Here is a 20,138-nt window from a genome sequence, read left to right on the forward strand (position 1 = left end):
CAACCAGGGATCAAACTCAATCCCCCTGCAGTGGAAGCATGGAGTCTTAACTGCTTAATCACTGGACCACCAAGGAAGTTCCAGACTCTCCTTTTTATCCAGCCTCATTAGACATCACTAGAACACTGGCCTCTGTGTTCACCCTAAGGAACCAAGGCCATGAGCAGTGCTTCCTGAAGGATCCCAAAGAAAAACAGCCCCACTGTGATTCCAAATCTTCTGTGTTAGGGCTCTATTCTTATCTTAGCTGATACAAATATGGGCAGGGGTCTGAAGCCCAGCCTCCCTGTTCCACCTGTCACTTATAGGCACTACAGAAACCTAAACCATTTTTCTGTCCATCTTTTAAAATATGTGCCCCTTTGGGGGAAAGGTAAAGAGGGGCTCTTTAAGGGTAAAGAAGGAGGATCATATGATTTGCTCAGTTTGTTACCAAGAGAAGTCCAGTACCAATAATAAGGACATTAAAATACTTGGGTAAATGAAGGAAGACACCTGGAGTTCTGGTCTTACACTTGATCAGCACGTGGTGAATGTAATAAGCAATTAGCCTGAGGAGTCAGTTCTGATGGTTATCTAGGGCAATTCTAAACACTCCAGTTGGTCAAGAAGTTCTTTTACTGGACTCATACCTTCCTATGCTCTTTTATAAAAAGAACTGTATGGTATGTCTCCCCAAATACCTTCTTTCCCAGTTCTACACATCAGCAGGGGGCTATGGGGGAATTCTAATTTGTCTACTAATAAATTCATAACCAAATTAGCAGAACAGTTAAGATGGTCCTCAAACTACTCAGAAGTCTTAGGAACATCTGAATGCATTCTCTCTTCTCTCCTGCAACTGACAGACTTCATTCCTCACGAAGAAAGAGAAGGCATGTGCTCAAACCTGTTTTCATTCACCAAGAAGGCAACGGAGGCCCTCTTCTCTCCACCTTTCTGGGTGTCCTTTTTTTTTAGGATTTCAGTGCTGAATCTCTACCACCTTGTTGTAGAAACTCCAGATGCTGGATTCTCCTCCAGTAACTTCCTGTGGTAGCTAAGTTAACCTTTAGTGGGCCCTGCAGCCACCTTTTAACCTTCTCTGGAAGCCAGAGAGAAGACCTGGCTAGGGTCCACCTAGGATGGATGAGGAAGCATGAAAGCCGAGGCCAAGCAGGAAGCAGCCAGGGGCGGAGCTGTATCATTCTGATGAACTGTTTAGGTAAACACTGTGCAACTGGATACAAATTCACATGCCATGGGAGGACCTGCCTGCTGTGGTCTGGTAATGGAGACGAGTGCATGCAGGTGCTGGAACTTCCCTTGGGGACGAGCCTGGACCCACCATCTGGTGAAACCAAATGTAAGAACAAAACATCTCTTTTAGAGCTCACATTTCTTAACCAAAGTTTAAAAAATTGCCCAGCAATGAAATAAAATGAGTTGATCCCATTTCAGTCTTGTTTGTGAATACTGATTGTTGGGAAATTAGTAAATGGAAAAAAAAAATAAAAATAGACTTACTTTATTAATTTTAGAAATCAGTTAATTCCAAAGGGTGCGTTCACTGTGGCCCATGTGGTCAGCGGCACACCGACTTTTGTCTTTACGCCCCCGGGGAAACTTGTGATGCAAGCCCCCCTTTCTCCCAAACCCTCCGGAAAGGGAAGAACAGCTTTGGTAGATAACGTCATTGGGATTCTAGGTTTGTAGGAGGTAAAGCTTCATACTGCAAAGTCTGGAAAAGAAGAGGAAGCAAAATGCAAATAGCCAAAGAGCCTCTTTTATATCATCTGTGTGGTAGCAGGAGAGGGGCAGAGAAGACCTAAGCAGGTGGGGGAAGGGAGGGGGACAAGAGGAAAAGATACACGTGTGCTCAGATAGGGTATATATCGCATCCGCTGAAGGTCCCTGCTGCCAAGTTCCATCGAAACCCAGCTGATACGTTTCCCTGTCGTCTCAGGACAAGCCTGGACTGGCTGATGGGCAACAGTCTACTGCCACTTCTGCTGGAAGGCATTGGGGACTGAAGCAGCAAAAAAATACTCTGGACCCCTTGCAGCACTGGTGAGTGCTTCACTGGAGTCAGGCACCCAGGGGTAGTGGAGCAGTGAGCAGGTTCCTCCTCCGCGGGTCTGTGCTTCATCTTTTAGTGTGAATGGGATCTGGAAGAGAGGAAGTCAACCACTGAGTATCGGACATGAGCTCGTGGGCTTGTACTAATCTGTGGCAATGTTTGGATAAGGTAGCGTTACTGAAGAATAAAGTAGCTGTGGCCCAGATAAATGAAGGTCACTTGAAAGTGGAAAACTATTCAGTTAATAATTTTTTAGGTTTATTTTTTAATTGGAGGATAACTGCTTTACAATGTTGTGTGGGTTTCTGCCATACAACACCATGAATCGGCCATAAGTATACACGTGTCCCCTCCCTCTTGAACCTCCCTCCCACCCTTCTAGGTTGTCACCGAGCACTGGGTTGAGCTCTTCTTAACTACTTTTGTTGGAAACTGTTCTAAACACTCTCATTTTGCCGCTGCTGCTTTTTTGTGTAGACCTCTTAGTTTCTCCCGGCCCCCTACAAGAACACTTACCCCTTTTGGTTCTTCAATAAAAGATGCTAAATACAAGCTACCCTTTTCTCGAACCTCAGAGTCAGCGTTGTTAGCATTCAATATTGAACTGCGTGGAAAAACTATTCTATGTATGCTCCAGTTTGTCTAAATCGTCCTTCCATGTAGGGTTATCAGGTAACGCTTGACCTTGTATCCCCTGCGCTAGCCCCCAAATATATCCCTACACTCCTCCATCCAGTTTAGGAAAAGGAACATTACCACTACCTCAAATCCCCCGCGCTGCTGCTGCTGCTGCTGCTGCTAAGTCGCTTCAGTTGTGTCCAACTCTGTGCGACCCCATAGACGGCAGCCCACCAGGCTCCTCTGTCCCTGGGATTCTCCAGGCAAGAATATTGGACTGGGGTCCCATTCCCTTCTCCAAAGCATGCATGCTAAGTCGCTTCAGTCATGTCCGACTCTGTCCTCTGTAGGCAAGAGTACTTGGAAGGGGTTGCCATTTCCTTCTCCAGTGAGACTCTCTTAATTCTTTCCCATCCCCACTATCCTGCATTTTGGGTTTATCTTTCCCTTGTTTGCTTTTTTAAAAAACAGGTTTGGTTACTATATATACTCATATCCTAAACATTATATTTCAGCTTTATGTAGGTTTGAATTTTACAATGCTATTTCGTTATGTGACTATTCTTACATGTGATCTCAGCACACAACTGGAAGAATTTCTTTAGATAGATACTTAGGAGTGGAATTGTTGGGTCATAAATACTTGCATCTTCAACCCTCTAAAAATAATGCCAGATTATTTTTGAAAGCAGTTGTACCAATTCACACCCCCTCTGACAGAGTAAGAGCCCCAACCCCTGGCCTTCTCTATATGTGGAAAAGTGGTATTGCCTGAGTATAAAATTTTTGTGAATCGACTGAGATACGATGGTATCCTACTGTGGCATCTGCCTGATTAGGAATGAGGTTGAACATTTTTTCAAGTTTATCTAGTATTACACATACATATTTTTTCTTCAACAAAATTCCAGGACATGCCTTTTGGTTATTTTCCAACTGAGTCATTGCTTTTTTAATGTTTTTAAATAGATCTATTGGGATATAATTTCATACCATTCAATTTATCCATTTAAGGTGTAAAATTCAGTGGCTTTTAGTATATTCACTGTACATCCATCACCACAATCAGGTCTAGAACATTTTCACTGAAATGAAATGAAAACCCACACCTCTTAGCCGTCACCCCCGTACATCGCATGCCCCCACCCCTCGGTACCCATTAATCTCTTTCTATCTCTGTGGATTTGCCTATTCTGTTGTTGTCGTCCAGTCTCTAAGCTGTGTCTGACTCTTTGCAGCCCCTTGGACGGCAGCACTCGAGGCTCTTCTGTCTGTTATTATCTAACATTGCCTATTCTGTGTGCTCAGTCGCTTCAGTCGTGTCCGACTCTAGGACTCCATGGTCTGCAGTCTGCCAGGCTCCTCTCTGTCCATGGGATTCTCCAGGCAAGAACACTGGAATGGGTTGCCATGCCCCGCTCCAGGGGATCTTCCCAACCCAGGGGCTGAATGTGCATCTTCTGCAGCTCCTGCCTTGCAGGCAGATTCTTTACCGCTGAGCCATCAGAGAAGCCCATTCTGGACACTGCATATTAAGTGGAATCCTTTAGTATGCAGTCCTTTGTGTCTGGCTTCTGTCACTTACCGTAATGTTTTCAGGGGGGGTTCATCGCACAGAATGCATCAGTATTCTATTCCTTGAATGGCTGAGTAATGTTCCCTTGTGTATATATACTACATTTACTCACTCATTAGTTGCTGGATGTTTGGGCTGTTTCCACCTCTTGGATATTATTAATAATCTGCTATAAATAGTCAAGTGCAAATTTTTGTTTGGACATATGTCTTCATTTGGGTTATATACGTAAGAGTAGAATTGCTGGGTTATAATGGTAATTCTATGTTTAACGGTTTGAGGACCTGCCAAACTGTTTTCCAAAGTAGGTGCACCATTTTGGATTTCCACAAGCAGGGTATAAAGCTTCTAATTTCTTCACATCCTCGTCGACACTTATTGTCTTTTTTTGAATATCGCCATCCTGGTGGGTGTGAAATGATATTCTGTTGTGGTTCTGATTTGCATTTACTTAGAAACTAATGCTGTTGAGAATGTTTTCATATGCTAATTTCCATGCATATCTTCTGTGGAGAAATGTCTTGTTCAGATCCTTTGCCCATTTAAAAAACTGAGTTGTCTTTTCAATTAATGAGTTGTAAGACTTCTCTACATATTCTAGATGTAAGTCCTTTATTACATCCATAATTTGCAACATTTTCTCCCATTCTGTGGTTTGTCATTTCATTTTGATGGTGTCCTCTGAAGCACAAAATGTAAAAATTTTGATGATGTCCAGTTTGTCTATTTTTTTTCTTTTTGTTGCTTATGCTTTTGATGTCATATCTAAGAAACTACTTACTGATTTTTAAAGTCTTTGCTTAATACCTGGACACTAATTTCTTGAAGGTATGTTAAAATACCCTCACTGAGTTTGTGACTTGTTTCTTCAATCTCTTTAGAGTATCTTTTTTTGTAGAGGTTGTTTCATGATTTATTAATTTATAAGTAAAGTCCTATTCAGAGATAAAAATTAGGTTGCATTTTTAGATATACACTTAACAAGTGACCTTTCCAGAAAATGACTTTGTTTTGAATGTTAAGACTTCCAGAATATCCAGGGCAGTCACCATAAAAAAACAGATGATTTCTTTTAAAAACTTCTTAAAATTAAAAATTTCAAACATGCACACAAACTAGAAGAGCATCAGACACTTTCCTGTTCCCATCCTCTAGCTTTGATCAGCATCAGCATCCTACAATCCTTCTTTCATTTCTCTCCCTGTGCATGCTTTTTCTTCTGGAATACTTCACAGAAAACCCAAGATAACACATCATGTTATCCATAAATGCTTCAGCATCTATTTCATGTAGGTAAGGACTCAAGGATAAAAGGAAAACAAATCAACCCCCCACTCCCCAGCATAGTTATGGTGTCTTAGAAGTTCTTAATTTGAACAAAGTCAAATTGATCAGTTTTCACCTTTCTAGTTTGCACTTTGGGGATCTGAGAAAGCTTTTCCTTACATTATATATTGTCACATACTGTCTTATAAAATAGGGACACTTTTGCTTCTGTATTTAAGTATTTCAATCCAAACTAAAATTGTGTATAGGATGAAGCACAGATCTACTTTCATTTTTTCTTACACAATAACAAAATTTCCTAGCATCATTTATTGAAAAATCTACCCTTTCCTCCTTTAACTGCAGTATTTCTCTACCATACACTGTTTCCATGTAGAAGAAACACAGTTTACTGTGCCAACACCACATTTTCTTAATTTCTTTACCTTGATAATAATTCTGGTTATGTGGTAAGACAAGTCACATATGGCCCCCTATCTCTCATTACTATTCTGTAAGAGTATAAGGGTTATACTTGGCCTTTTTCTCGTCCAGGTAAATTTCAGAATCAACTTAAGCTTTTAAAAAAATGAACAACTAATATCCTCTTCTCCAGTCTACAGATCAATTTTGGAGTGAACTGACATCTTACCAAACCGATTTTTAATATATGAACATGTTTCTCTCTTCACTGTTTTTTTTTGTTTTCTTAAGTGACTCTACATAGGGTTTTATACTTTTTTAAACACTAGGTTTTAACTATTTTTGTTAGATTCTTCCCTAGGTATATTATATGTTTTCATGATTATAACTTTGATACAAAGAGTCTGTGCTAAGTAGCTTCGGTCGTGTCTGACTCTTTGTGACCCCTTGGACTGTAGCCCGCCAGGCTCCTCTGTCCGTGGGATTTTCCAGACAAGAATACAGGAGTGGATTGCCAAGCCCTCCTCCAGGGGATCTTCCCAACCCAGGGATGGAACCCGCGTCTCTTATGTCTCCTGCACTGGCAGGTGGGTTCTTTACCACCACCACCACCTGGGAAGCCCGATACAAAGGCTATCTTTTCTATAATCTGTAATTGATTTTGGAAAATGCTTGTAAAGCTAATAATTTACTTGAATACTTGTTTTGGGTTTCCAATCAGACAGATGCATTATGTGAGAATAATGACAGATTTTCTTCAGTCCTTTCTTCGTTTTTCCCTTGTGCTACTTTATTGACCAGGACTTTCAGTACAACATTCAATAGAAGTGACCGGTTCCTTTGTCCTGCTCTGCACCTTAAAGGAAATATTTTCAAGGTTTCCCAACTAATAGTATGATAGTTACTGTTGACTTTTTGTAGAGATATTCTATTATTAGGTTCTTTTCTGAGTTAGCTAGGAATTTTTTTTATTTAAGTCATGAAAGTACTGAATTTATCAAATGCTCATTCTGTATCCATTGAGAGGAGCATATCATTTTTTTCCCCTTTGATCTGTTACTGTAGAAAATTATGAATCCATTTTAAAATATGACACAATCCTTGAAGCTCTGGGTGGACCTAACTTGATCATGATTTTTATTTTTTTTTAACATTATTGGGCTCAGTTCGCTAATGCTGTAGCCAGATTTTTTCACATTTATATCCACAATTAAGAAATTATAATTTCAGAACTTTTAGGGTAGACTGTCTTTGTTAGGTCTTGCTATTAAGACGATAATAAGAGTTAGGGTGTTACTCCTTTTCCTTGACTCTGAAACAGTTTATAGAAGATTCGTAGATGTGGTTCTTAGATGTCCAGTAAAACTATAAAAGCCTAGGGTTGGGCTTGTGAGAAGACTTGTTCTTGACTCAGTTTCCTAATAAGTAAAATAATATCTGGGCTTTATATTTCTTCTTTAGTAAATTTTTGTAAGCTAACTACTAAAATTGTATCCATCCCTGGTAGCTCAGCTGGTAAAGACTCTTCCTGCAATGTAGGAGATGCCAGTTTGATTCCTGGGTCAGGAAGATCCTCTGGAGAAGGGATAGGCTACCCACTCCAGTATTCTTGGGCTTCCCTGGTGGCTCAGATGGTAAAGAATCAGCCTGCAGTGTGGGAGACTTGGGTTCAATCCCTGGGTTGGGAAGATACCCTGGAGAAGGGCATGGCAACCCACTCCAGTATTGGAGAATCCCCATGGACAGAAGAGCCTGGTGGGCTACAGTCCATGGGGTCACAAAGAGCTGGACGCCACCGAGTGACTAAGCATACACATCCATCTCAACAAAGTTTTAAAAATGTATCAAAACAAGGTTATTCATAGTATCTTCCTACCATCTGTTTTATCTCTGAAGCATGTATAATGTCTCTATTTGTTCCTCACAACCCTATGTTTATTTTCTATTTTGTTAATTTCCTCTTTTATCTTTATTATCTTTGAATTTATGTTGTTCTTTTTTTAACTTCTTAAATCGGACACTTAGCACATTAACTTTCAGCCTCTCCCCCTTTCCCTAGCATAAATTTGCCTTTAATATTCCTCAGGTTTTGATAAACAGTGTTTCCTAACTACGATTTTTTTGATGAATTAACTCTTTCTTAATTTCTAAACACACGAGACTCTTCACTTATTCTTCTGTTACTGGATTGTGATCCAGGAAGATGGTCTTTGAAATGTGATTTAAAGCCTACTACATAGTTTCTACAGATACTACTGTTTGCTATGCGCTTACACAGCATGATGTTCTACACAGAGTATGCCAAGTCTGTTAACTGAGTAGTTCAAACTTCCTAAAATGTATTTCAAGATTTTCAGACTGCTTGATTTAGCAATTACTGAGTCACATTAAAACATTCCATAACGAAGATGGATTTGTCTGTTTCTCTTTGTGGTTAAGTTTTGCCCAATATATATATATATATTTATAACTATTCATTTTATTTAATTTTAAAAATCACTCAATATGCTAGTTAAAATAAGTCCACAAGGAAAGGTTAAATATTTTCCTGATGAATTTTTACAACTTTTTGCCAAAATGTAGTGATTCCTTTTATTTTTCAGTATACTTTTTGCCTTAAAATCTATTTTGTCTGATGACTATAAGTGTACCCTCCTAGTATATCTTTTTCCAACCTTTCCTTTCTTGCTTTTTCATATACTTATGATTGAGATGTATTTCTAATTTTAAGTAGTCTACAGGTGGCTGCTTAAAACCGAGGCTGACAACATATCCTCTTCTGGTTGACCACTTCTCCCCACCTCCACTGCTACTATCCTGCCCCGTCTGACGCAGCAGCCACAGAGATGATACCAGATCCAAAGTCAGCTCCTGCACGCCTCTACCCCGGACGCTCTGACGGCTCGCACTTCCCTCAAAAGGCAAGTACAGGTCCTTTCCTTAGCTTGCGGGGTCTTCGGGATCTGACCCCTCATCATCTCTGAGGCCCATCTGTGCCCACTCTTCCTTGCTCCCTACTGGCCTGCTTGTCTTTCCCAAACACGGCAGCCACGATCCCTTTCAAGGCAGGCGCGTGCACTGTGCCCTCTGCTTGGAATTCCCTTCCCTCGTCACCGCCAGTTCAGGCCCTCACCCCCTTCAGGTCTTCCCTCAAACGCCACCCTTCCTGACTACTGCTCAGCACAGTGCCTCTCCTCACTCCCCGTTTCCTTTCACGGCCTCACTTTTTCTCTGGAACACTCACCACTATCTAATGCACTATTCGTGTTACGTACTGGGTTTCCTGTCTCTCTCCCATTAGGGAGTTTTGGTTATTTTGTTCACTGCTCTGAGCTGTGTGCCTAGTGCTGACCAGTGTGTAGCACGTAGTGTGGTTTAGGGCTAAGTTGTGTCCGACTCTTTGGCCACCCCATGAACTGTAGTCAGCCAGGCTCCTTTGTCCATGGGATTTTCACATAGCAGATGCTCAGTAAATATCTGTCCAATGAATCAGTCTCTTTCACTGGAACATTTAGTTCATTCACATTTCTGTAATTACTAATATTTTAATTTACTTCCACGATCTTAAATCGCGCTTCCTATGTGTTCTACCTTTTCTGTGTTTTCTTATGGATTTGTCATTTTTATCATCTCGTTTCCTCTCTACTATTTTGGAAGTTTCACATTTGTAACCTTTTAGTAATTACTCTGCTCCCTTCTGCATTTGTATAAAGCATGTATGGCTGAAGTTATCAATATCTTCATCTTTTCATTGTACCATGTCGGGTTAGATGCCTCTGACTCTGATCATACCTTCTCTTTTGATTTATATGATACTGATGTTGGATATTTTCATTCCCTTCCTCTCCCCTGTAGCCTCACAAGAACATCATTATTACTTCACTGGTTATTATGTTTACATTTGTCCATATTTTTATACAGTCTTTGCTCATGATTCCTCCTTGCATCTCAGACCTTTTTCTGGCATCATCTTTCTCTATTTGAAATACATTCTTTAGGTTCTTTCCTTTTGTGGCGGTTTGTTAGGGGCAAATTCTTCAGGGCTTTATACGTTAAAAAGTGTCTTTTTTTTCATCCTCATCTATGAAACGCTTTAAACATGCTTTAGGTTTGGTAATTCTTTCTTGTCATCAACGGTAAGGTTTCCACCACCTCTGTTGAGGAGTATGCTGGTACCCTTTGGTAAGGCTTCTTTGCTCTCTAGCTGCTTTTAACATCTTTCCTTTGTCTCTGGCATTCTAAAGTTTAAGCATGGTGTGTCTAGGTGTGGATTTCTTGCGATTCACTGCAATTTGTGTATCTTTCATGAGCCTTGGAAAGTTTTTAGCCATTAACTCTTCAAATATTGCCCTGTCCCATTTTTCTTAACGAAACTCCAATTAGATAGCTATTAGGGCTTCTCGCTTGGTTTTCCACCGTTTTATTATTTTTTTCTGTACTACATTTCAGATAGTTTCTTTAAAAGCAACTTCACAGAGATGTTATGGGGAGGGAGGTGGGAGGGGGGTTCATGTTTGGGAACACATGTAAGAATTAAAGATTTTAAAATTAACAAAAAAATAAATAAATAAAATAAAACCAAAAAAAAAAAAAAAGGCAACTTCAGCTCATTGAATCTCTCTTCAGCTGGATCTAATCTGTACTGAAGCCCATCTGTTGATTTTTAAACTTTAATTACTGTATTTTTTTCTATTCTAAAAGTGCTACTTAGTTCTTTTTCTCAAATCTGTTTGGTCATAATTTTAATCTCTTGGTTTTACTCATAGTTTCACTCCCTCTTTTAATTTCTCTAAACATATGAGCAAGTTTTTTTGATTGTTTTTAGCTATTTAAAAAAATCTATTTATTTTTAATTGAAGGATAATTATAATATTGTGGTGGTTTCTGTCATCCATCAACATGGAACAGCCATAGGTGTATATGTATGTCCCTCTCCTCTTGAGCCTCCCTCCCACCTCCCACCCTATCCCACCCCTCCAGGTTGTCACAGATCCCTGGTTTGAGTTCCCTGAGTCATACAGCAGATCCCCACTGGCTGTTTTACATGTGTTAGTGTCTATGTTTTCATGCTGCTCTCTCCATTCATCCCCACCCCCTGCCTGCCTATGCCCAGAAGTCTCTTCTCTATGTCTGCGTCTCTACTGCTGCCCTGCAAATAGGTTCATCAGCACCATCTTTCTAGATTTCATAAATGTACATTAATATACAATATTTGTCTTTGAGAAAATATTTTTTAATTGTATGTCTGGTTATTTCAATATCTTAGTTTTTACAGGTCTGATATTGTTAGCTGTTATTTTTGCTGACTTTTACTTATGGTGCCATCTTTCCTTCTTTGCTAAATGGTAATACCATGGTTCTTAAAATGTTACCTCTGGGAATTATTTGAGATTTGAGTTGAAGGAGGATTTCTCCAGAAAAAAAAAAAAAAGGTATTTAATTCTACTGGGTGCCTGGGGCCACTACTAGCTTAGGACTACTTAAACGAAGTTCTCAGGTTGAAGTTTTTTGAAGTACCTAGGGAATAGGGTTGTAAATGAACAGGGGAGAGTCCCCTACTCCATCTCACTCACCACCAAGGTTTAAGACAGGCAATTTCTTTCAGTGCCTGAGCAGAGGAGGTCAGGTGGGTGGGTTGTTTATTACTGGATAAACTTTCCAAAGAGGATATAGCCTTGTGGGGTCCCATCTTTATGTGAAAGGTCTCCGGTTAGACTCTCACCTTGAGATTGGCCTGTTGTCCCTTACATCTGCCATAATTCTGGTCAAGAGCTGCTTCCATCCCTTCTCCTGCCTGGTGACCCGGTGCTGAATAATCGGGGCAGGAAGGGTATAGAATGATAATGTTACTGCATTTTCCCCCTCCCTGCCTCTGTGGCCATGATCATGATCATAGCCCAGTGCTTTTTTGTAGGACTTTAAAAAAAAAATGGCCATTGAAGTTATCCCATCTTCTTTTTTGCTTTGATGTCCTAGTGTGGAAATGCTTTCTTGTTTTTTGGTCAAATGTCTATGGATCATACTATCTATTTATATACTTGGCTTTTATCAAATAAAGTTACATCTTATTAGGTTAGTTCTAAAGTCAAGAAGCAACACAGGCATAAAATCAGAGTTACTTCTGAAAATCGTAAAGCACCTGTAAACTACATTATACTGGTTTGGCAACTATCAGAGTCCAACAAACCCAATTCTTCTTCCAGCCTAGTACCAGATTAAAGTAACTGCCCTCTGTTACTTTAATACAGTGAATAAAAATATTTTTAAACATGGGGCAACATTTGCGAAGGTGAAACATGCCGTTAGAGGCACCTGGGAGCAGAGGCGGCCCAGCAGACTCACACCCCACGCTCACTTTAAGGGCAGAGGCGGCCCAGCAGACCCACACCCCACGCTCACTTTAAGGGCAGAGGCGGCCCAGCAGACCCACACTCCACGCTCACTTTAAGGCACGTGGCTCCCCAAGCAGAATGGTTGACAGACTTCCCTAAATTGCCCCAAACAGTTTCTTGAACCTTTTCTGGGGGGTGGGTAGGGGGAGGGGACTGTGTCTTGCACATGTCCCTCACTTCCCCTGCAATGCTCTTTTAAGGGCAGAGACCATGTCTTACGAATCTTTATGTGACCCGAGCTCCTAGTATTTTGGTGTGCAAGTATTTACAAGGGGACTGCATGGTAAATACTCTGTTGACTGCTGTGGAAATGATCAGTAGCACAGTTCCCAATGGGAAGTAAAAGGCTTCCAACTAACAATACAGACTGTGCTTCTTCAAGCGGCAAAAGGCCTGGTGTGATAAGCAGCAATCACGCTCCAGACCAATGCTCCACCACTCATCAGCTGTCTCAAGGAAAGGGGTGCAGATTTCCAGGGAGATCCTCTGATCACGGCTTTTCTAATTGAGAAAAGACAGAACATCATCACGACTTCTATTCCAATAAAGACAGCCCAGACCTCAACCAACATGATGTAACTAGAGTGATCTTTCTCCCTCCAAGGTCTGAAGCGAGTAAGAGAAAATTAATTTTTAAAATTACCTAAATGCAAAAAGTTTTTAAAGTTGTGCTTTAGATTTGTCCCTAAGGCCTTTCCAACTGATCTGAGTCGCCCTGGTAGTACCCTGGCAGCATTCTGGATTGGTAAGAAAGAGAGTGAATGAATCACTATTTTTATCCTGAGTGACACAAGGAGAAAGGAGACAGCTGGGGAGTGAGGGCCAACCTGCTGGCCTCCCCCACCACCTTCCTGGGCACAGCTCGAGTATGCAGGAATGAACAACACAGGCACAAAAGCAAAAGATCCATTTCAGGAAGCCCTGCCCGGGTGACACACAGGCGCACCAGGCACAGCTGCGAGGGGCTTGTTCAGAGCAAAGGCAGCCCCCGAGTGACGCTGAAAAGCGGTCACACGGGAGAAAGGAGCTGACCGACCACAGCAGCACCATCGGACTCTCACACCCTCCCAGAAATGCTCCTGCCTTTCTAACAAATACAGGCACTTGGTGTAACTCTCTGATGCCAACACCAGCATGGGCTCAAGACACCATCCATGGGGGGAGATGTACTTCCTACTTGCACATGAGCAATGAATAGTTTTAACTGCTGTTTAAAGGAATTCTCCTGTAAAGAACTAAAGTCACATAGACAATAAGCCTGATTCTTCTCAGAACTGTACCCAATGAAACTCTGAAAGTATATTTCATTCTTACAGACCTGTAAAAACCATATCACCCTTATTCGGGTTCATTTTCTTATTACAATAAACCTGAAGATGAGTGTGATAAAGCTACAGCATGGACAGAAAGATACAAATCCATGAGAATGACTTTCAGATGCCACTCGATCACAACTGTTTCTAGTGAAAGTCGCTCAGGCCTGTCAGATTCTTTGCGTATAGTCCATGGAATTCTCCAGGCCAGAATACTAGAGTGGGTAGCCTTTCCCTTCTCCAGGGGATCTTCCCAACCCAGGGATCGAACCCAGGTCTCCTGCATTGCGGGCGGCTTCTTTGCCAGCTCAGATAGCGAGTATGCGCAGGGCAGACTCTCTCACACACTTGCATAGAGGCTTTTTTGGCATGTTTATGCTGCTTTCTGTTTGGCTTCAGTCGTGTTCTGATTCTTTGCGACTCTTATCGACTGGAGCCCACCAGGCTCCTCTTGTCCATGGAATTCTCCAGGCAAGAATACTGGAGTGGATTGCCATTTCCTTCTCCAGGGGATCTTCCTGACCCAGGGATCAAACCAGGGTCTCCTGCATCGCAGGCAGATTTCTTTACTGTCTTGAGCCACCAGGGAAGCCCCTTTTTGGCATGAACATTTAATAATTTCCTTTTTTACATATATATGCATTAGTATACCATATTGGTGTTTTTCTTTCTGGCTTACTTCACTCTGTGTTATAGGCTCCAGTTTCATCCACCTCATTATAAGTGATTCAAATATATTCTTTTTAATGGCTGAGTAATACACCATTGTGTATAATATGTACCACAGCTTTCTTATCCATTCATCTGCTGATGGACATATATAATATCTATATGTAAAATTTATATATAATATACCTGTAAATAAATCTGGATTTATAAAACAGACCACTAAATCATTAAAAGGGAAATGATTTGTTTCAAAGAAAGTTTTTACCTTCTTGAAAAGAATTGATTTCTTATGCAAATTTAATGATGGCCATTCTGACTGGTGTGAGGTGGTACCTCATTGTGGTTTTGATTTGCATAAGAGAGTAATTAATTGCATAAGAAATTAATTAATTAAGTAGACTTTTTAATGATGTTCATTCTGACCTGGGGTGAGGTGGTATTACCTCATTGTAGTTTTGAAAGCCTACTAATAATAAAAGTTGGAGAGGGTACAGAGAAAAGGGAACCCTCCTACACTGCTAGTAGGGATGTAAACTGGTACAGCCACTATGGAGAACAGTATGGAAGTACGTTAAAAAACTAGAGTTGCCACAAAAAGTGAAAGTTGCTCAGTTCGTTCAGTTCAGTTGCTCAGTGGTGTCCAACTCTTTGCGACCCCATGAATCGCAGCACACCAGGCCTCCCTGTCCATCACCAACTCCCAGAGTTCACTCAGACTCACGTCCATCGAGTCAGTGATGCCATTCAGCCATCTCATCCTCTGTCGTCCCCTTCTCCTCCTGCCTCCAATCCCTCCCAGCATCAGAGTCTTTTCCAATGAGTCAACTCTTGCTCAGTCGTGTCCAATTCTTAGCAACCCCATGGACTGTAGCCCACAAGGCTCCTCTGTCCATGGAATTCTCCAGGCAAGAGTACTGGAATGGGTAGCCATTCTGTTTTCCAGGGGATCATCCCAACCTAGGGACTGAACCTAGGTCTCCTGCATAGGAGGCGGATTCTTTACCATCTGAGCCACCAGGGAAACCCAAGAATACTAGAGTGGGTAGCCTGTTCTTTCTCCAGCAGATCTTCATGACCCAGGAATCGAACCAGAGTCTCCTGCACTGCAGGTGGATTCTTTACCAGCTGAGCTACCAGAAAAGCACCCCCCAAAACTGCCATATGATCCAGCAATCCCACTCCTGGGCGTATACCAAGACAAAAGTATAATCTGAAAAGATATATGCACTTCCGTGTTCACAGTGGTACTATTTACAACAGCCAAGACATGGAAATAACCTAAATGTCCACTGCCAGATGAGTGCCTAAAGAAGATGTTGTATATACACACGCAATGGAACATCAATCAGCCATACAAAAGAGTGAAATAACGGCATCTGCAGCAACATGGCTGGGCCTGGAGATGATCGCACCACGTGAAGTCAGAAAAAAGACAAACGCCGTGTGACTGTAACTTGTGTGTGGAATCTTACACACAAAACAGAAACAGACTCACAGACATGTGGGAACAGGCCTGTGGTTGACCAGGGGCAGAGGGAAGGGGAGAAGGCCAGGACTGGGAGTTGGGAACTAGTAGACGCAAACCAGTATATATCGGATGGATAAACAAAAAGGCCCTACTGTACAGCACAGGGAACTATATTCAGTATAGTATAACAAACCAAAATGGAAAAGAATGTAAAAAAGTATGCATGTGGGTAAGGGAATCACTGCTGTACAGCAGAAATTAACACAACACTGTAAATCACTATACTTCAATAGTTAAGAAAAAATACAGTAACCATAAAAAGTTAAAAAAAAGGATTTAATTTCTTTATAGAGAGTTCTAGAAATGAAGAGTGACATTGTAACACAAGGCTATGAACTTTAATTTGATTTCTTCTAATCAGAAGAAATTTAATCTGATTTCTTCTAATCAGAAATCTAACCTAAATCTTTGGAATTTAATAATGATTATTGTTTTTTGACTATAGGATAAATTCATGACCACTGTAAAAAACTTAGGTTTAAGAACAAATTTTTACATAGCTTTGAGTTCAAAAGCACTGATGTATAGAGGGATCTTTCCTATCTAGAACAATTATTTTTAGCCTGATAAAACTCCAGTCTCATTCCTCTGATAGTAAATGCAGCATTACTTCAAAAAAGCTAGTGGATACCAAGGATCAGGAGAAGAGCAGATGTTCAATTACCTGAGGAAAGTAAATGAAGGGACCCTAAACCAGTGACTTTCAAGCTTTTTAAAAATTGCAACGCATAGTATAAAAACTACATCTCATGTGAACACAACCGTAAGTAGCTTTATGACTTAAAGTCTCACAGAACAGTTCTTACTTTTACCATAGATGGAACTGGGTGTTTTTTCTTTCTACTCCATTCTGTTCCATTGAGGGGGGCGGGGAGGGAGGAAGAATTGACCATTACAACCAGTGGTATGCTAGTAAATGTTTAACAACTGGCTCTTTGCGGTAAAATAAGCAAACAAAAGCCCCGACTTCGCGTTGCTGGCTGTTTTCCACCACAGCTGAGTTCAAGTAAGCAACGTGAAGTCACTGAAGGCAGGACTAAGAAGAGGCAGGCACCGCGGGTTCTTGTGAGTCTGGCTGTGACCCACTAAATTGATTTGATGACCCACTCATAGGTCATGACCCACAGTTTAAAAACTACTGCTCTAGAGTCTAGACAATCAAATTCCTTAGCAGTTCACAGGAAGCTGAGAGAGGCCAGCAAATACTGTTCCCAGGAGGTACTGAATGAGCGCACAGGCGCTGGGATGACAAGCCGCCTGGGCACCGGAGGGGAACACCCTCTCACCCTGGGCATCTCTGAACCAGCCTTCAGCTTCCGCAGGACTGATCACGTGGAGAAAGTAAGTGGTACTAGCAGTAACCTTAGGAAAATCACCATCTCTCTGAGTTTCCTTTTCTTTATCGTTATATAGAAATTGCGTACTTCAGTGGATTCTTGTAGGATAATTCACATGAAGACATTCTGAAAATTGTAAAGGGACCTACAGGACAGTATTCATATGAAAATGACCACATTTAACACAATCTTATTCACAGGGAATGGAATATCACCTGTCTTAGCATCTGAGTTCACCGATCACGCCCACCTTCTTGACCTCTCCTGCGTGGTTCTCTGAGATTATGAAATATCCAGGGGCCTCCTCTCCAGGCTGGCTCCTTGGACTCCTCCACGGGCTCCTTTTCTCCTTTGCACTTTGTTGCTCCTTTCCCTCAGGAGAATTTGTCCACTGACAGGTAGCTCTAAGGACCACTGCTAAACTCTACATCCAGTTTTGACTTCTCCCTGGCTTTTGAGAAGGCTTTTCTGAATTTAATGTTCAGCCATCATCTGAATTTGACTTCTAAAATACTATCCAGGAAGCACAGACTCTCCCAAACAATCCATCCAAAGAAGGTCACACCAAGACACACTGTAATTAAAATGGCAAACATTAAAGATAGAGAATATTAAAAGCAGCAAGGGAAAGGCAACAAGTTACATCCAGAGGAACTCCATAACACTATCAGCTGACTTTTCAGCAGAAACTTTCAAGCAGAGGAAAGGGAAAAACCTGCCACCCAGAGTATGTGGCGAGACTTTCCTTTAGATACGAGGGAGAGATCAAAGGGTTACAGATAAGCACCACCAAAAAGTTCAGTACCACCAAACCAGCTTCACAAGAAATACTGAAGGGACTTCTCTAGTGAAAAAGAAAAGGCTACATCCAGGAACATGAAGATTATGGAAGGAAAAATCTCATTGGTAAAGGCAAATATACAGGAAAGGGAGCAAATCAGCTGTGTATAAAGCCATTGCTGTGCTTGCTTAGTCACTTCAGTCGTGTCCGACTCTTTGTGACCCAGGGGCTGTAGCCCACCAGGTCCTCTGTCTGTGGGGATTCTCCAGGCAAGAATACTGGAGTGGGTTGCTGTGCCCTCCTCCAGGGGATTTTCCCAACCCAGGGCTTGAACCCAGGTCTCCCACATTACAGGCGGATTCTTCACCATCTGAGCCACTTAGGGAAGCCCATAAAGCTAGTAGGAAGGTTAAAAGGCAAAAGTAGTAAAATCATCCGTAGCCACAATAAGTTGTTAAGGGATACACAGAGCAAAAAGATGTGACATGTTGTTCAGTTGCTAAGTCGTCATGTCTGACTATTGCGACCCCCTGGACTGCAGTACGCCAAGCTCCCCTGTCCTTCACTATCTCCTGGAGTTTGCTCATATTCATGTCTACTGAGTCACGCATGATGCTAACCACCTCATCCTCTGCCGCCCCCTTCTGCTTTTGCTGCCTTCAGTCTTTCCTAGAATAAAACTGGTAAACGTGAGGGTGGGGGAGTCAAAACATGCACTGTGTGGGGAACAAAGCAAATAACTATGTAATATCTTTGTACAGTGACATAACTAGACTTATCATGGGGATCATTCTGAAATGTAAAGAAATACCAAAATCACTATTTTGTGTAACAGGAGCTAACCCAGTGTTGTAGGTCAGATAGACTTCAAACAACAAACACACATAGAAAAAGAGATCAGATTTGTGGTTATCAGATGCAGGGGGTGGAGGGAAGGGGAATTAGATGAGGGTGGTCAAAAGGTACAACCTTCCAGTTATAAGATAAGAACTAGGGATGTAACACACAACATTCTAAATACAATCAACACTGCTGGATGTTGCATATAAAAGTTGTTAAGAGAGTAAATCCTAGGAGTTCTCATCAGAAGAAAAAAAATTTTTCTCTATTTCTTTCATTTCTACATGAGGTGATAAATATTCCCTAAACTTATTATGATAATCATTTTATGATGTGTGTACATAAAATCATTGTCAGTTCAGTTTAGTCGCTCAGTTGTGTCCGACTCTTTGAGACCCCATGGACTGCAGCTTGCCAGGCTTCTCTGTCCATCACCAACTCCCGGAGCTTGCTCAAACTCATGTCCATTGAGTCAGTGATGCTGTCCAACCATCTCATCCTCTGTCGTCCCCTTCTCCTCCTGGCTTCAATCTTTCCCAGCATCAGGGTCTTTTCCAATAAGTCAGTTCTTTGCATCAGGTGGGCAAAGTATTGGAGCTTCATAAAATCATTATGCCATATACCTTAAATTTGTCCAGTGCTGTACGTTAACTATATTTCAACAAAATCGGGAGAAAAAATCTAAATATGAAATTCATAAAAATAAAATATGAATAGGATTATCTGTCCCACTCATCCACAATGCTGGGTGCTCTCATTCTTTCTCATTCTTATCTCAGTTATCAAGGGTCAATTTAAAATGGCTTACACCGGGCTTCCCTGATATCTCAGTTGGTAAAGAATCTGCCTGCAATGCAGGAGACCCCAGTTTGATTCCTGGGTCAGGAAGATCCCCTGGAGAAGGGATAGGCTACCCACTCCAGTATTCTTGGGCTTCCTTTGTAACTCAGCTGGTAAAGAATCCACCTGTAATGTGGGAGACTTGGGTTCGATCCCTGGGTTGGGAAGAACCCTTGGAGAAGGGAAAGGCTACCCACTCCAATATTCTGGCCTGGAGACTGTATAGTCCATGGGGTCGCAAAGAGTTGGACATGACTGAATTTGAAGGCTTTTATATAATAACTTAAATTTCATTTCTTCAAGGTCTTTTTTTCCCCCTTTAGGGGCACATCATGTGGCCTGTGAGATCTTAGCTCCCTGACCAGGGATTGAACCTGAGCCCATGGCAGTGAAAGCATGGAGCCCTAACCACTGAACCACCAGAGAATTCCCCAAGATCTTTCTCTTTAAAACACTGCTTTTATCTGTGCTTTTAAAAAGCAATCTGTGCACAGGT

General features: G+C 41.5%; 1 protein-coding gene across 1 annotated transcript in view; it reads right to left on the reverse strand.

Annotated features, from left to right (window-relative positions):
• Positions 1 to 1,611: 1,611 nt before the first annotated feature.
• TTLL5 (tubulin tyrosine ligase like 5) overlaps positions 1,612 to 20,138 on the reverse strand; it is a 309,724-nt gene continuing 291,197 nt past the window's right edge. Inside the window, exon 31 of the mRNA XM_068963929.1 lies at positions 1,612 to 2,147. Coding sequence (XP_068820030.1) covers positions 2,125 to 2,147 — 23 coding nt within the window. The 3' untranslated portion in view covers positions 1,612 to 2,124. The remainder of the gene's footprint in view (positions 2,148 to 20,138) is intronic.

This window comes from Capricornis sumatraensis, chromosome 2 (assembly GCF_032405125.1).
Source record: "Capricornis sumatraensis isolate serow.1 chromosome 2, serow.2, whole genome shotgun sequence".
NCBI lineage: Eukaryota > Metazoa > Chordata > Mammalia > Artiodactyla > Bovidae > Capricornis > Capricornis sumatraensis.